We start from the raw sequence: 17,244 nt of genomic DNA on the forward strand, positions 1-17,244 counted from the left end.
CACCACCTGGGCAGAGAAGACTGGCAAGACATCAGACATGGCTGTGCCTGCCTGGCACACTGCTGCCCTGGGGCTGGAACCCCTCCCCCATACCACCATAGGATAACACAGCCCAGCTACAGTATAGTCAAGCCCTTTCTTCTAACAAATTACCTTTACTAAAGGCAACCCTAGTAAATGCACAGGAAACCCTAGTTCAAAACAGGGTAACAGGTGCTCATGTACTTGCACACGCACACACTTATTGGCTACAACCCACCACACTTGTTCATTCACAATCCTGTACACTGAAATGAACAATGCATACATGCATCAGTAGTGTCTCACTAAGAAACAAACAAATAGGTCTAGGAATTATTTTTTATTTTATACAATTGCATGGTCAGTTTGTAATGTGCAATTGCATTAAGAACATGTTTGTACTGTACACATTGATGGAGCAAACCAAAACAAATTATAGTAGAAAGGAGTCCACAGGGAAAGTAGTAATGATTGAATGTACGGAAAGATGGGCTCCGAGCCAACACTCTTCTCTCCACCCCCAATCGTTGTGTGTGTGTCTTAGTGTGTGTATATATGAGTCACTGTGTGTCAGTCCTGGTCGGAGAGCTCCAGGTCTTCCACCAAGTCCTCGTCTCCTTCTGCCAACTCTTTCAGAGCCATGCTAGACAGCTGTTTGGGCGACTTCGAGGCTTTAGCCCCCTCTTTTCATCATCATCACCACCACCATCATCATCATCATCTATAGAGACAGGAGAAAGAAGAGCATGAAAGAGGGATTCATTTAAAGGGGCAATCTGGGATTCAAACAATGCCAAAGTCTAAAAATCTGGGCCTATGTACCAATCCCTTGATTACCCCTTAAGTAGGAATTATTTTTGTTTTTCATACTGATGTTATACAATAACTTGAAACATGTAGAAAACAAAATCACACCACAAGACAATATCAGGCAGCAATGTATGTAAATAGCTTGTTCTGAAATGTGATTGGGATTAGTTCTGCCCAAAATGGGGTTCAGTGGAGAATATGGCAGGTTCCCTTTAGATGGAGTGAACAATATGTTGGAAGCTCCCCTTAGTTCAATTGGAAGGCTAGGTGGCGCCATCACCATTTTGATTACACCCCACCAAATTCCTTACAGATCTGTCTGTAAAACCAAACCGTACTCCCTGTACGTGTCCTCTAATACTCACACTAGTGTGCAGACCCAAACCAAACCGTACTCCCTGTACGTGTCCTCTAATACTCACACTAGTGTGCAGACCCAAACCAAACCGTACTCCCTGTACGTGTCCTCTAATACTCACACTAGTGTGCAGACCCAAACCAAACCGTACTCCCTGTACGTGTCCTCTAATACTCACACTAGTGTGCAGACCCAAACCAAACCGTACTCCCTGTACGTGTCCTCTAATACTCACACTAGTGTGCAGACCCAAACCAAACCGTACTCCGCTGACGTGCATGTTCCATTTTCACATTAGCCTTTCCGTCAGTTCCAGAAACTACAGTGGATGCGTAACCAGGCCAGTCCAGCTTGGTTCAGCTTAGTAGTGTGGAAAACACATCTTTGTCCTGCTCTGTGAGAGAGAAGCCAGTCCACAAACCTGAAGCACAATCATGGTCTTCCCCCACCCCCTCATCGTCGCTCAGGTCAGACAGCTCTTGAAGAAGATCAGCATCATCGTCATCCTCCTCGTCAGAGCCTCCCTTTTTGTCTGGCAAGAAGAAAGAGAAATCCAATATCAAGTAACAGTTACTACTCCTCATTAACTTTGACTTGGTTTTATTCAGATCGGGGTTTCCGTATGGAAAATGTGCTGCCGGATATTTGATCGACAACATTTAATTTACCGGACAGTATAGAAATGTACCGGATATGCACTGGGTGCATAACCTGATTAGGGGTTCCACCCACGGTGATCAGAATGACAGAAATCACATTTAGAATATGGTTATTCATATTAACAGAACATGCAAGTTGAGGATTCAATGATGTGCGGTCCTTCTTAACGGATTCGGATGTGCACTTTGAACATGTTAGAATAACTGTCCACATTTACTTTTCCTCAGCCAACAAGACGAGTAACAAACAGCAAAATCACTAGTCTTGGTCAATCTACTAGAAAAGTTTAGGCTACCTATTCTATTGGTCAGTTTGTCGAGAAAGAAATAGCCGATTACAAACCGACTCTGGGACAGCTGTGGGACGATAAGATGAAAATTCATACAACCAGTACATATAAAATAAAAACAAAAAATGCAATGAATCTGATGCAACAGATCAGAACGTTTAGCAATTATTTTTTAAATAAACTATTATTTATTCACATTATAAGAGCAGAAATGCACATAAGGTAGTAGACTACACACAAATGTTTGTTCCATAACGCAATTAGCGGGAAAACACCATTGCCAAACGGGCAATGCACAAGCGAGCGGCTTCATGTGACAGATAAAAATATCCGTTTAGAAAGACCGAAGATCTAATAGGCTATTTTGAAGCAAGGTAAGACATGCCTCATAATATGCATTAAAACATTCAGGTTTCATACAATTAAGTAGGTTTTCAAAATGCATACTGCCTCCAGCTCATTGCAATGTGGTGTGACGCGCTGATGAAGCCTACCTTCCCCTGCCATTTGATGCCGCGTTCAAAACAACTGGGAACTCGAGGGCCTTCCGGGTGGCTCAGCTGATCCAGGTTCGATCCCGGGCTGTGTCGCAGCCGGCCGTGACCGGGAGACCCATGAGGCGGCGTCCGGGTTAGGGGAGGGTTTGGCAGGTTGGGATGTCCTTGTCCCATCGCGCTCTAGCGACACCTATGGCGGACCGGGGCGCATGCACGCAGACACAGTCGCCAGTTGGACGGTGTTTCCTCCGACACATTGGTGCGGCTGGCTTCTGGGTTAAGCGATAGGTGCGGCTTGGCAGGGTCGTGTTTCGGAGGACGTATGGCTCTCGACCGTAGCCTTTCCCCAAGTCCCTACAGGAGTTGCAACGATGGGACAAGACTAACTACAAATTGGATATCAAGAAATTGGGGAGAAAAAGGGGCACTTACGACTTAAGCGCATTCAACTGAAAAAAATTAAAAATAGCTGCGACTGGAGAAAAAGTTTTGAACGGTCATCCAACTCTGTCTTCTTTCCCAGTTGTCTTGAAAGCACCACAAGATGCTGCAGCAGCTCTTGAGCTGTCTGTTCGACTCAAAGGATCAATATCTGTGTGCTGTACGCCAGAGATCATCAACTAGATTCAGCCGCAGGCCAATTTTTTCTTGAGCAGATGGTTTGGGGGCCAGAACATAATTACAAATCATTTGTAGATGGAAAATTGACCTCAAGATGCCCAAACAGATAAGAGTATAAAGTTTGACTAAAACAATTTCAAACGCTGCTTACATTTGTAGACGATCTTGTTTCTCTTATTATGTGTGGGAATAATTGGGAACAGATTTCTTAAAATCGATTGGAGCAGATTTCCCAGTGTTCTAAGTCTATTGTGTCAAACAATAAAAACATTTTTTAATTTTTTTTTAATGTGCCCTTGGGGCAAAACTACCCGCCAGTTGGGGAACCCTGCTCTACGGGTGTGATAAATAAGATACATCATGAATATATTGTACACATGCGCCAATATAATTAAACTAAATTATGTAAATAAACCAATAAGTATGACCAGTCAAATGCATTTCCATTGACTGGCATTTCCATCAATGAATAGGCAAAAAATAATAATTTTGCAAAGGGAGGTAGTTTCACGAGCCAATGTTAACTAGTGTCAACACAATGACTGGAAGTTAATCGTATCTACTAGCATGCTAGCAGTTAACATAGCGCAATTTCTGGAAGTCTAACGCTAGTTAGCAACTTCCTTCAAACTACATAAAAAATTGTATCCACGAGTTCAACTTAGTCTGCGGAAGTAGATAAAGGGCTTCAATGCCAAAATCCTGAAGTATCCTTTTAATTAAGAATCTCAGAATATGAGTCCTGACACATGATCAGTTTTCATTTTGGATCATAATTAATACGTTTACATGAACAGAGGAAACCTGATCCTAGATCAGGCTTGCGTACTCTGAGATGCTTTATGAATATGGGCCCAGAAGTGTACACATGCAGGCAGGTAGGTAGCATCTAACCACCTTGGAATTGCCTATTACCTGCATGGTGATGGAGCTGAGAATGCATTACTCATGACAGTTTACCACAGCCAATTTCACACATCTTACACTCAGTTTCTGCCTAAATATAGAAAATGGAGATAGCAGGCAGGCTTCACTTCAGACAGCTACAAATTCCTTCTGTAAAATAGGCGAGTCTGTCGTGTGTGTGTGTGTGTGTGTGTGTGTGTGTGTGTGTGGCAGAGGCCACTGCAGAGTGGTCCCTGAGCTTTAAAGTAGGGTTTGATAAGATGTTGGTAGCCAGGAGGAGAGAGGCAGACACTTCAATTGCCACACTCCCAACACTTACTACTAAGAGCATATTGACCACACACACCGATACACAGTGAGCTACCTACAATGACCAATCCGAATGACCAGCCAAAATGTATTTATTGGTATTTCCATCAATGAATAGGCAAAAAATATATATTCTCCTGGACAATTGGCCGGCGGAAAAAGTATATCAGCTTTTCTGTTTATTTGTTTATTGTCCAAAAGCCAGCCAGCCGGCTGACCCACCCACCACCGGACTGGGCTTGAGGTCGAAAATATACAGGTTAGGTAAAAGTAATAATTCCAGGCGAAAGCATTTGAATGGCTGATTCTACAGGATAAGTGTTGAAAATGTGACCAGCAGTTGGGAAATCAAGAAATAAAGCGGATGTAGATCATTTGAAAAATGTTTAAATGAATAGAATGACAGGAAAATAGTTACGCTATGTGTTTGTTGAGTAGTTAGCTTAACTTCACTACGATTGCAGTTATTTTTCCACTTTGATGGCAAACTTTCCGTACTGCCAACATTCACTTCCAGTCATTTTCGCTTGCATTGCTGGTACAGTGGTTTAGAATTCTTGGGATATTAGAATCCTAATCTTAACCTGTATATTTTCGACCTAGACTGGGGTTGTGAGGGACAGCAGGATCTACATGCCTGTCTGCCCCCAAACGACCTGAAGGACTTGACACCCCACAATAACAACTAGCTAGACACATTCATAGAAACCAGTCTTCTCCTCCCCTCACACTTTCCTCCTCTTCATCTCCACCACTGGGGAATCTCAGCTGACTCCAACCAACCACAGTTTGGTAAGCTGCCCAAAGGTTGGAAGGTTGTCAAGGGCTGGAGGGTGGGTTGGTTGGTTTGTGTGTGCGGAGGACATGCGGGGGCAGCCAGTTAAGCCCTGGGAGCTGGAGGGAAGCGGAGGGGGGAGTAGGGGAAGTACTGGGGAGCGGCCACCTCTGGCTGTTCCGGTGGGCTGGTTTGAATTAGGAACCCCCACCGGGATCCAAGCCTGTGCTTCCTGAGAGAGAGAGAGAGAGAGAGAGAGCGCAAGGGGACGTGCCGCCGGGGCGAGGTGGGCCCGCGGCTTGCCGGCAGCTGCCCGCCCATTTGCGGAAACTCTCCCTACAATGAGGACCAGATGAAAAGAAAATCCCCTACCGCCCCCTCACTCTCTCCTTCCGACCTCTAAGGTTGTCCAACTGTAAAGCTGTAAAAGAAGACTCCTACCCTGCCCGTGTCCTGTGGATGACCCAGAGCAGAGGGCCAGACACACAGGGCTTAAAGGAAGACAGGAGTGACAGCTGCACTCAGCTGAGAGTGAGAAAGGGAGAGAGAAATATAGAAGGATGGAGGAGAGAGAGAAATATAGGAGAAAGAAATATAGGAGAGAGAGATAAGTAAACTCCAACTAATTGGATAGAGCATGTCTTGCTGGGAGGGCTGCATGGCTACACTGAGGTCAGTTGTACATTCCCTCAGAATGAGCCATTGATTGGATCAGGATTCACGAACATCGACTTCAATACTGCTTACACTCAGAGTAGAGAAGTAACGTACTATCTCAAAAAGAGCGAGCCCAAAAATTCTGTTGTATCCTTGCCATATAGGCGCTTAATTGTGTACTACAGTGTGTGAGTGTGTGTTAGAGAGTGCGCTTCTGTGCTGTTGGCCAACAGTCTATAGATCAGGGTTCCCTAACTGGTGGTTTTATGTGGCACCCAAGTTCTGAGCGATCAAAAAAAAAATTTTTTTTTTTAAATTTTGTATAATTTATTGTTGGACATATGACTGTAAAAAAACACCAGGAAATCAGCTCCAAGTTAATTGAATTAAAAAATATATATTCTTAAGTATTCCCACACATGATGGTATACAAATATAAGGAAGGTTTGAAATTATTTGGTTTTAAGGCTAAATGTATACATGTTAGGGCTTATTGCGGTTAATTTGCAGTATAAACATTATTTGTAATTATGTTCCGGCACATGGACCATCCGCTCAATAAAAATAAAAATCCCATGGCTGAATCTAGTTGACGATGCCTGCTGTAGATGGACTCTGTGCAACTCAATGCAGCCTCCTAATGGCCAAGACATGCATAGGACCCTCAAGCATGCGCATCATCAGGTGAGAGACACTACTGGGAGTCTTTACTGGCCAGCTCTAACAGGAAATGTAGTGAGACAATTTGGCAACAGGAAACCAAAATGAGTGTTTCTTACTGGACAGGTCCAAGTCATCCCTCTCGGTTTTGAAATGTTATTCTTCCAATTGGTGTGTAATGAACAGGACCCAGCTGTGTATGTAAATGGGGTTACCTTTGACTTTGAGTCCTCCGTCGTCATCGGAGTCGCTGTCGGACTCAAAGAGATCCTTGAACTCCTTCTTGTCCACATCCTTCTTCTCCTGAATTTTCCTGCGTTTGATCTCAGGGAGGTCCAAGTCTTCCATCTTAAATGAGAGAGGAAATGTCAATATGCAGCTCCACTTCAAAATGTAGTGACATGGAAAACTTCTTGTCAAATGATTTGGGACCACATGACAATGAGACCATTGCTCAAGATCCAGATGATGCAGCAAAGTCACTTACAAAACACTTTAAACATTTAGGCCATATTTACTTCCTAAAAACCACTGGAAACCGGCCCCATTGAAAACAAATAAAAGGGTCAAATTCTTAAAAAATGTTTGCATACAACCTTGAACATTTCCACCAATTTCCCACTGACATCAATGCATTATCTTACTCAAACCTTCAAGTTACACGTATCGTTTGTAAAAATAGGATGGGGACGTTTGTTGAATTTGGATGAATGTCCTGAAAATACTTTTATCTTAAAACAGTTGGTATGTAGGTGTGTGTGTGTGTCTGATAGTTACCCTCTCCTTCCCAGAGATCTCCAGCTGGATCTCCTTCTCCCGTAGCTTCTTCCACTGGCTGAAGTACCTGGTGAGGGGCGTCCCCTCCTCCTCAGTCTGCTTCTCCCACTTCGCCTGCACACACACACACACGTTACATAGCCACTCTGTATTTGTGTATGTGTTGGGGCTGGGAATTGCCAGGGACCTCACGATACCTAGATGCCGATATGATGTATTGTGATTCGCACAATTCTATATGTATTGCGATTCGATACTGCGATTTTATTGCAATTTGATATTCCATGCATATTGATCACTATAGGTCTGTTGCAGAGCGAGCATGAGAAAACACGGTTTGATCAATCAGGGACATTAGTGCTTAAAACATGTTGACTCACTATTTAAAAAGATGGCAAACAAGCTATAGGATGAAAAATACAGGCTTTTTGGTGAAGGCACAGCAGACTAGCGCTAGCTAACACTACCTAGAAGAAACCCCACTACCCACCCTTTTTTAATCGATACTTGGAGTTCAAGTATCAATATAATAAGGGAAGACTGGTTTTGAGCTACTACTGACGAGACGGATCTCAGTTTATTCCTTTCCGAGGCGTATCGACATTGATTTGAACTAAATGTCTGGGTATTGTGGTGTACTTTCACTTCAATTTATACTGAACAAAAATATAAAAAACGCAACATGTAAAGTGTTGATCCCATGTTTCATGTAGTGAAATACAAGATCCCAGAAATGTTCTATATGCACAGAGAGCTTATTTCTCCCCAAATCTTTTTATATTTTTATTTCACCTTTATTGAACCAGGTAGGCAAGTTGAGAACAAGTTCTCATTTACAATTGCGACCTGGCCAAGATAAAGCAAAGCAGTTCGACACATACAACGACACAGAGTTACACATGGAGTAAAACAAACATACAGTCAATAATACAGTAGAAACAAGTCTATATACGATGTGAGCAAATGAGGTGAGATCAGGGAGGTAAAGGCAAAAAAAAGGCCATGGTGGCAAAGTAAATACAATATAGCAAGTAAAACACTGGAATGATAGATTTGCAGTGGAAGAATGTGCAAAGTAGAAATAAAAATAATGGGGTGCAAAGGAGCAAAATAAATAAAATTACAGTAGGGAAAGAGTTAGTTGTTTGGGCTAAATTATAGGTGGAAATTGTTGTGCACAAATTTGTTTACTTCCCTATTAGTGAGCATTTCTCCTTTGCCAATATAATCCATCCACCTGACAGGTGTGGCATATCAACAAGCTGATTAAAGAGCATGATCATTACACAGGTGCAGCTTGTGCTGGCGACAATAAAAGGCCTCTAAAACACAGTTGTGTCACAACACAATGCCACAGATGTCTCAAGTTTAAGGATTGTGCTATTGGCAAGCCGACTACAGGAATGTCCATCAGAACTGGTTCCAGAGAATTTAATGTTAATTTCCCATAAGCCGCCTCCAAAGCCGTTTTAGAGAATCTGACGGTACGTTCAACCGGCCTCACAACCACATGTAACCACGCCCGCCCAGGACTTCCACATCCGGCTTCTTCACCTGTAAGATCGTCTGAGACCAGCTGATGAAACTGTGGGTTTGCACAATCGAAGAATTCCTGCACAAACTGTCAGAAATTACCGCAGGGAAGCTCGCCTGCATGCTAGTCATCCTCACCAGGGTCTTGACCTAATTGCAGTTCGGCAAATGCCGAATGGCATGCTGGAGAAGTGTGCTCGTCACGGATGAATCCCAGTTTTAACTGTACCGGACAGAGGTCAGACAGCTTGTATGGCTCTGTGTGGGCGAGCGGTTTGCTGATGTCAACGTTATGAACAGAGTGCCCCATGGTGGCAGTGGGGTTATAGTATGGGCAGGCATAAACTACGGACAACGAACACAATTGCATTTTATGTATGGAAATTTGAATGCAGAGATACTGGGATGAGATCCCGAGGCCCATAGTCGTGCCATTCATCCGCCGCCATCACCTCATGTTTCAGCATGATAATGTACGGCCCAACAGCTGGAGCAACTCTATGCAAAGGATGTGTCGTGCTGCATGAGGCAAATGGTGGTCAGAGCGACAGAGTGAGAGAGAGCGAGAAGAGAAGCTGAAAGAGGAGACTGGAGAATCTACGCCAGCCCTTCCCCTAAAGGTCTTTGCGGATGGTATTGATCAGGCCAAATAGGATTATCTGATCTCCAAATTCAATAGAGCGTATAGACCGCAGCTTCCTTCGTCGGTTAGCTAAACCTATTTACGACAATTTGCAGTGGCGGTTATTAGGCTGGGCCCCAGCACAAAGAGGAGAGGACAGGACGTGAACAGAAAGACCCAGTGCTTTTGTAAACACTTCAAACCCAGACAAAACAATGCTATGGGATTAGGGTTGAGTATTTGGCACAGCTGTTTCCTCACACCTAGCCTACCTACTCTAGATGATGGCAAAAACCTTCCGCTCAAAACTGTAATAAAAAAAAGCATAGGCCTACCAAGAAAAAAGATCTTCAGGCTTCAGTTTAGGACCATTGAAAAGTGATCTGTGTTTGGGTGTCTGGGGCCCACTGCAGCCGGAACAGGGACTGGCCTCTACCCCGGCAAGCATGGATGCCATGGCGAAAGGCTCCTCTGGGCCGGGAGCCGTGGCGACAGGCGCTGCCTCAGTCTCTGGCAGCGTGCGTACACATACACACACTTCTCCCAGGCTAAATTACACACAGAGACATCCCCTCTTTCATTTCAATCTTAAATCTTTAGCACGTGTCCAAGGCACTCAGCCAGGATCGGAGGCGCAATGCAGCCTGGGAAGGGTGTGTGCTTGGTGGGGCAAGGTGGAGTGCATACGGTGAGAGGAAAACTCACACAGGAATAGGCATTTCCGCCCCACACACACCTCCCTCATTAAGGCTGTGAGGCTGGTTCAAACCTATAAAGGAGGGTCTAATGACCACAGCGCTGTCCTTTAACTAGCGCCACAGTGTTCACCTAGGGATGTCTCCTCCCGCATCCCTCCCTCTACCTCGGCTTCCTACTCAGGTTTCACTGCAGCAGCCGCTAAGTGTGTGTAGCCTAGGCTCTTATCTCCCCACTGTCTGTGTGTGTAAAAGACACAGCCAGAGGAGAGGTCAGGGGGTTAAGGGTCAGGGGGCACATGATGGTTAAACGCTCTAGGCTGGTGGAGACCTTCACAGGCACTTCCTACGGGAGCTCGCCCAGGATTGGCGTATGCATGTGTTTTTTTGGAAGGGGGTGTACAGGGGGTTAAGAGGAGGTGGGACTGCTCCAGGCAGCTCCCCAGCAGACCGGTGTGTGTGTGTGTAAAAAACAATAAGTTGGAATCCAACAACCAACGCAACTCAATAATCAACTGTTGGTGAACCATCACATAATTGAAGAAGTTCAGCTTGCTGGCTGCTGAAAATCTCAATTTAATTATGATGTACGTACTGGGTGAATGTCTATATATTTGAGGAAGCAGAGGCACTGATAGGAAAGAGGTGTGTGTGTGTGTGCGCGCCCGCGAGCACATTGAAGAGGTGAAATGAGGGCTCTGGAACAGCAGCCCAGAAGTCCGGGCACAGACAGGCTCAGTTGCTCACGGGCAGGCACACACACACAGCCAAACTCACCACGGCGGCCGCGTCGGCCACTCCAAAGGCGGCCCTCTGTCTCCGGGCTGTGATGTGGCCGCTGTTCTCCTGTACCTTCTCCAGCAGCTGGCGGATCTGCTTGCAGTAATTGGCCACTTTGCATTCCTTCAGGAACGCTTTCAGCTGTGGAGCAGCAGAGGAGGTAGAAAGGAGGGGGGGAAGAGTGAAAAGCGGTATATAATCACCTAGTCTGGTGCTTGTCTTTCCCCTCTGGACCGTCACTACTTTATGCCCAGCGCGTGTGTTTGTGTGTGTGGCAACAGTAAAAACTGGAGTAGAAGAGGAATTGTCATGCGCTGTTTGCTTTGTTGAGGGCAGACCATTTCTTCCTTGGTCTTTCGGCATAGCTTGTAGAGGAGCTCGCCTCCCACCCACCCACTGCTGGCTGTCTCTGACAGGAAGTGGGCTCAGTGGTTGGTCACAGGGCCGTAAAAACAATGGCAAGCCGGTGGAACCATTAAAGGTCAGCACAGACACACTTTACTCTTCAACCCACTCTGTCTCGCCCTCTTTTTCCATCTGGCCTACTCACTATAAGACCAAGTCAAGTTTCTTGCCGCCTTGTGTTTGCTGCAGAGAAAGGCTAGCAGCTAAGATTTTTATTTTATTTTTTTACTTGATAGTCAACACCTAAAAATGTTTGAGTTAGTATGTTGAATAGCTGACCATTTACCAAATGTGTAGAATAAAATGTCCACATATTGATGTCCGAAAATCTGAATCAGTCGCTGATCAGGAGAAGAAAATCAAAACTTGTTTTTGCTTCCAGGGCCAGTTGCCTATCCCTGGCTTAGGGTATGGACATTATGCCATTGCATCAACTGGTGAAGTGGTTCTATTAGCTGACTAGGGGTGGAGAGAAGAGGAGAAGGAGCTGGTATTACCTGGATGATGGTGGGCAGGGCCAGCTCTGGGAAGCCGATGGAGCAGGCCTGAGAGTGGAAGTACTCCAGGATCAGGTCATACACCTGCTCTATCAGCCCATCCTGAAACAACACAAAAGTATACAAATCAGAAAAGAAAAACCGAAGGGACCACACACACAAATGTGATACTCATATTAACATTCAAGAGGCTTGTTCGGAGAAAGGAGGAGAGTTGATCTGTGAGAAGACATGTGCAAACATCGAGTTAGATTACAGGGACACCTCAGCGCACTAACGCCACTCCTCAGGTTAAGTCTCAAACACACACTTTACAGATCGCAGCTATTTATGTGAGTACAGCCGTCAGTACAGACTGGATTTAACTGACGGATCCGATTATCTCTAAGCGGTCACCTGCTGTCTGCCACCTGATGCTGCATTCCCCATGGCTCTGTGCTAACCCCAGTGGATACTCCATTGGCCACACACCCACACTTAACCCCCTAAACGATTTGGCATGGGTCCGCCAACACGGCAGCAATAACATGGAATGCTACAGAAGCAAAGCAAAAAAGGATATGAGACCCATTTCAGTTCTATTATAGTACCAATTTCTGTACTGTAGGTCACATACAGCCTACTGTAGTCAGACACTCTACTTGGTCTAATGGTCAGACAGGTATTAATTTAGCCATGTCTGGCAGTAGCAAGGGTGAGTCACCAGGCACCGACTGCACGGTAGAAGCAATTGGTGGAGCCGGTGGCGTTGGTTGCCCCTGGCAACAGCACCGAAAGCCAGTCCTGACCAGCGGAGTGCAAGGGATAATCCCAGAGGGCCGTGTGGCAATCCTCTTGGCTTGGTCAGAGCCCCTTACGTCGGATTTTGCCCGCTGCCCTCAATCCCCTTATGCACACACGGTGGGTAACACTGTGTCAGGGAGGAGTGTGAAAACACATGAACTAGTAGGGCCTAGACATGGAGTTGATCGGCTGCTCTTGTTGCCACGCGTTAGAATGCCATCGTTATTCTATTACCGTGACACAGACAACAGGTTGAGTAGTGCGCCGTAATCTAATCTGGCATGCTTCCAAATACATTTGTTTTATTTGAGGGAGGGTGGAATTAAGGGGAATTGCATAATGGCCGTAATACTAAATATATTCTTACTGATTAGGCAAGGTAGCCATCTAGGACTTACAACCAAGAGAGCAAAGATGTGAAACTAAATGTGCTGATGCAGGACAAAGAGACACACTTTCACAGTTCTCCTGCAGATTGATCGTTGGAGGACATGCTACTTGGAGGACATGCTACTTTCAACCGGTAGACTTTGGCCACTCCTACAATAGACATCCTAAGCTAGTCACACATGTTCTCTAAACACCCGAAAATAGCTAGGGCTAAGAGATACTCATGACCTCTCTGACCTCCAGCAATCCTTGTACTAAAGGTGCCTAGCCACACCATTGTAGGCGCTTCCACAATCTCGGCAACCATTGGAAAACAGGTGCATCACCATTAAGCTTTCCAAAACAAGTCACAGAAATAACCCAGTTCAAGGAGAGGTGCACAGACAATACACATGTCTAATTAGTGGTAGCCTAACCGAAGTCTTCATTGAGATGATTAAAGCATCAAGACGTAAAGTGGCATGAGAAGATACAAAATTGACCACTAGGTGCTTGAGGACAGAACTAGACTTACCCGTTAAAAACTAACAATACCATATGAATCTCGTAATAGAATTCAAAAGGTATTGACCCTATCACTTTCCATACATGTTTGACCATGGAAGAAGTGGTCAGAACATTAATTTCTTGACCGGAATGACAAAACATTTAGGAGATAGAGGTGCTCTAAGTTGACCTATTTTGTACACCCCACCCTACCATAAAGCATCCATGTCTTCATCACTGGAAAATATGTTGAATTTGACATAATGTAAAAGCGTAAAACAGTTGCCATTTTTTTATAGTTTTTTATATAAAAATGTAATTTTTTAAACCTTTAATGTCAATTACCTAAAAACTGCTCTTGAAAACTGAGTGGGTGTCATTTCAATCATAGACATAAAATTAATAGAAGTGACCCATGCCTTCAGACAGCTGACATTTTGATGGTACACCATTTCAATTGAAATGTTTACTTCTAATTATTACCAAAGGGTCCACCCACCGTAAAACGTCAACTTAAAATGGTCATGTCTGTTCTATTATCTATATTTCTATGATTTCAATAGGTTTCATATGGAGTCTTGACAGTATCATTTAAAACAGATATTCCCATTCAAGCAAACATTCTCTGATGTGTGGACCTTCAACCAACTTTATGGTACCACGCTGAAATAGAAAATATATTATTCCCATTTTAGTACATTTATCAGCCAAAACATGACACCCACCCTATATTCAAGAGCACCAATGTAGGGCACAACACAAAAGCCTTAGATGATGTAAAACAGGTTCTAAGCTACAACAGGCATTCAGAAAGTATTCAGACCCCTTGACCTTTTCCACATTTTGTTACGTTACAGCCTTATTCTAAAATTGATTAAATTGTATTTTTTTCTCCCCCAATCTACCCCATAATGAAAAAGCAAAAAAAAAAAAAATGTAAATTTTTACTTGCGTAAATCTCACATTTAGGTAAGTATTCAGCTCCTTTACTCAGTACTTTGTTGAAGAACCTTTGGCAGCGATTACAGCCTCGAGTATTCTTGGGTATGACGCTACAAAGCTTGGCACGCCTGTATTTGGGGAGTTTCTCCTATTCTTCTCTGCAGATCCTCTCAATCTCTGTCAGGTTGGATGTGGAGCTTCGCTGCACAGCTGCTTTCAGGTCCCTGGTACAGGTATTCATCAAGGATCTCTCTGTACTTTGCTCCGTTCATCTTTCCCTCGATCTTGACTAGTCTCCCAGTCCCTGCCGCTGAAAAACATTCACACAGCAGGATGCTGCCACCACCATGCTTCTCCAAACGTGATGCTTGGCATTCAGGTCAAACAGTTCAATCTTGGTTTGATCAGACCAGAGAATCTTGTTTCTCATGGTCAGAGTCCTTTAGGTGCCTTTTGGCAAACTCCAAGCAGGCTGTCATGTGCCTTTTACTGAAAAGTGGCTTCTGTCTGGCCACTCTACCATAAAGGCCTGATTGGTGACATGCTGCAGAGATGGTTGTCCTTCTGAAAGGTTCTTCCATCTCCACAGAGGAACCCTTGAGCTCTGTCAGAGTGACCATCGGGTTCTTGGTCAACTCCCTGACCAAGGCCCTTCTCCCCCAATTTCTCAGTTTGGCAGGGTGGCCAGCTCTAGGAAGAGTTTTGGTGGTTCCAACTTCTTCCATTTAAGAATGATGAAGGCCACTGTTCTTGGGGAACTTCAATTCTGCAGGAAAATGTTGGTACCCGTACCCAGATCTGTGCCTCAACACAATCCTTTCTCGGAGCTCTACGGACAATTCTTTTAACCTCATGGCTTGGTTTTTGCTCTGACATGCACTGTCAACTGTGGGACCTTATATAGACAGGTGTGCGTCTTTCCAAATCATGTCCAGTCAATTGAATTTACCACAGGTGGACTCCAATCAAGTTGTCGAAACATCTCTAGGATGATCAATGGAAATAGGATGCACCTGAGCTCAATTTTGAGACTTATAACAAAGAGTCTGAGTACTTAAGTAAATAAGGTATCTATTTTTTTTATTTTAATAAATGTGCAACAATTTCTAAAAAACTGTTTTTCACTTTGTCGTTATGGGGTATTGTGTGTAGATTTGAGGAAGAAAAATGTAATCCATTTCAGAGTAATGCTGTAAAGTAACAAAATGTGGAGGTCAAGGGGTCTGAATACTTTCCGAATGCACTGTATTTGAAATTAAGATTTTTTAATTTACACGTTTTTAGATAATTGACATTCAAGGTTAAAAAATACCATTTATATAAATTCTCTAGAAATATTCAAATAGTTTGACAACGCTGTTAGTAGTAACCTTTTAAAATTATATCAATCACAACCGATATTTTCCAGTGATAAAGACCATGCATGTCTCATGGTATGGTGGGGTATGTAAAACGGGTCAACTTTTAGCACCTTAATCTCATGAATGTTTGGGCATTCAGGTCCAAAAAGTCACTTTCTGAACAGTTGTAGAAATGAGTAAATATGTAAGGTTTTGTTCAAATCAAAAGAGGTGCAGTCAAAAAGTGATTGAATTCAAATGGATTTACCCAGTTCTAAGGCTACTCCTGCCGCAAATAATACATGCTAACTAAGCTAGCAGTACTCCCCCCAGTCTAAGTCTTCTCCTGTTTCAGACAAGCCTACATTTACATTTACATTTAAGTCATTTAGCAGACGCTCTTATCCAGAGCGACTTAGCATGCTAAGCTAGCAGTACTCCCCCAGTCTAAGTCTTCTCCTGTGGCAGACAAGCCTAGTTAGCTGGCATGCTAAGCTAGCAGTACTCACCCTGTAGGCCTTCTCCTGCATGTTGGTGTTGCTGAGCTTCAGGATAACATCAAATTTGATGGGCTTCACACTCATCCGGCCAGGCTTCTTGTTGAAGTCCACCTGATGGAGGATCTAAACAACAAGCAATGAACACAAAATTAGTGCGTTCAGAAATCATGCAACATTTGCAAAGACATGACACAGATTACACAATGTGAAAACAGAACAGCGACAGTGCCCTCAAACACACAAGCCAGACCTTCACATCATTTGGTTATCATTCCATGGCTTGTCTCATGGAAAATCACTCAGACTCCTGACAATAGACACTCGTAAATGTTCAACGTAAAGACATAGCCAAAGTAAAGATTAAAAAGGCATAGTAAGTAAATGTACATTTGTGTTTTTACCTATATTTTGTACATCTCACTGTGCGTGTTTAGGTGCGATAGATAGGCCTAGCCCTGTATATTATCTTGTGTTTTTACGTATTGCTGTGTGTGTGAGGTCGTTGGTACCAGGCGAGTGGAGCGCTCTTGGCCCAGTCTGTCTGTACAAACATCGGATGTGGTGGCGGTCTGCGGGGGAGCCAGGGGGGAAGTGGGAAGGCATGGGTCAGCCCTGATACAGAGGGAGCCACTGGAGCAGGAAGCCCCAAATCATATATACCACCCCCCTTGGAGAGACGCACGCACACACACACGAGTATGTGTGGTGTGCATGGACGTGTGTAGTCTGTGTTGTTGTATATGGTGTGTGCGCGCATCTTAGTGAGTGTTGACCTCCTGCAGTAAGCTAGCATGAGAACAGCAGTAAGGAGGCAACAGCTTGTCTGTCCTTGTGGGGGGTCACCGTGATGGTCTGGAGTGCGTACACGTGTGTGCAGTCTGACCAGAGCGATAAAGACATGGCTGTGGTTTACGCTCTGCAGACCACATCC

General features: G+C 44.3%; 1 protein-coding gene across 1 annotated transcript in view; it reads right to left on the reverse strand.

Moving 5' to 3' along the window:
• Positions 1-346: 346 nt before the first annotated feature.
• Positions 347-17,244, reverse strand: part of noc2l (NOC2-like nucleolar associated transcriptional repressor) — a 33,879-nt gene continuing 16,981 nt past the window's right edge. Inside the window, 8 exon segments of the mRNA XM_029664371.2 lie at positions 347-707; positions 710-742; positions 1,611-1,721; positions 6,779-6,911; positions 7,341-7,454; positions 10,968-11,111; positions 11,873-11,974; positions 16,323-16,436. Of these exon segments, the coding sequence (XP_029520231.2) occupies positions 592-707; positions 710-742; positions 1,611-1,721; positions 6,779-6,911; positions 7,341-7,454; positions 10,968-11,111; positions 11,873-11,974; positions 16,323-16,436 (867 nt within the window). The 3' untranslated portion in view covers positions 347-591.

Source organism: Oncorhynchus nerka, linkage group LG7 (assembly GCF_034236695.1).
Source record: "Oncorhynchus nerka isolate Pitt River linkage group LG7, Oner_Uvic_2.0, whole genome shotgun sequence".
Taxonomy (NCBI): Eukaryota; Metazoa; Chordata; class Actinopteri; order Salmoniformes; family Salmonidae; genus Oncorhynchus; species Oncorhynchus nerka.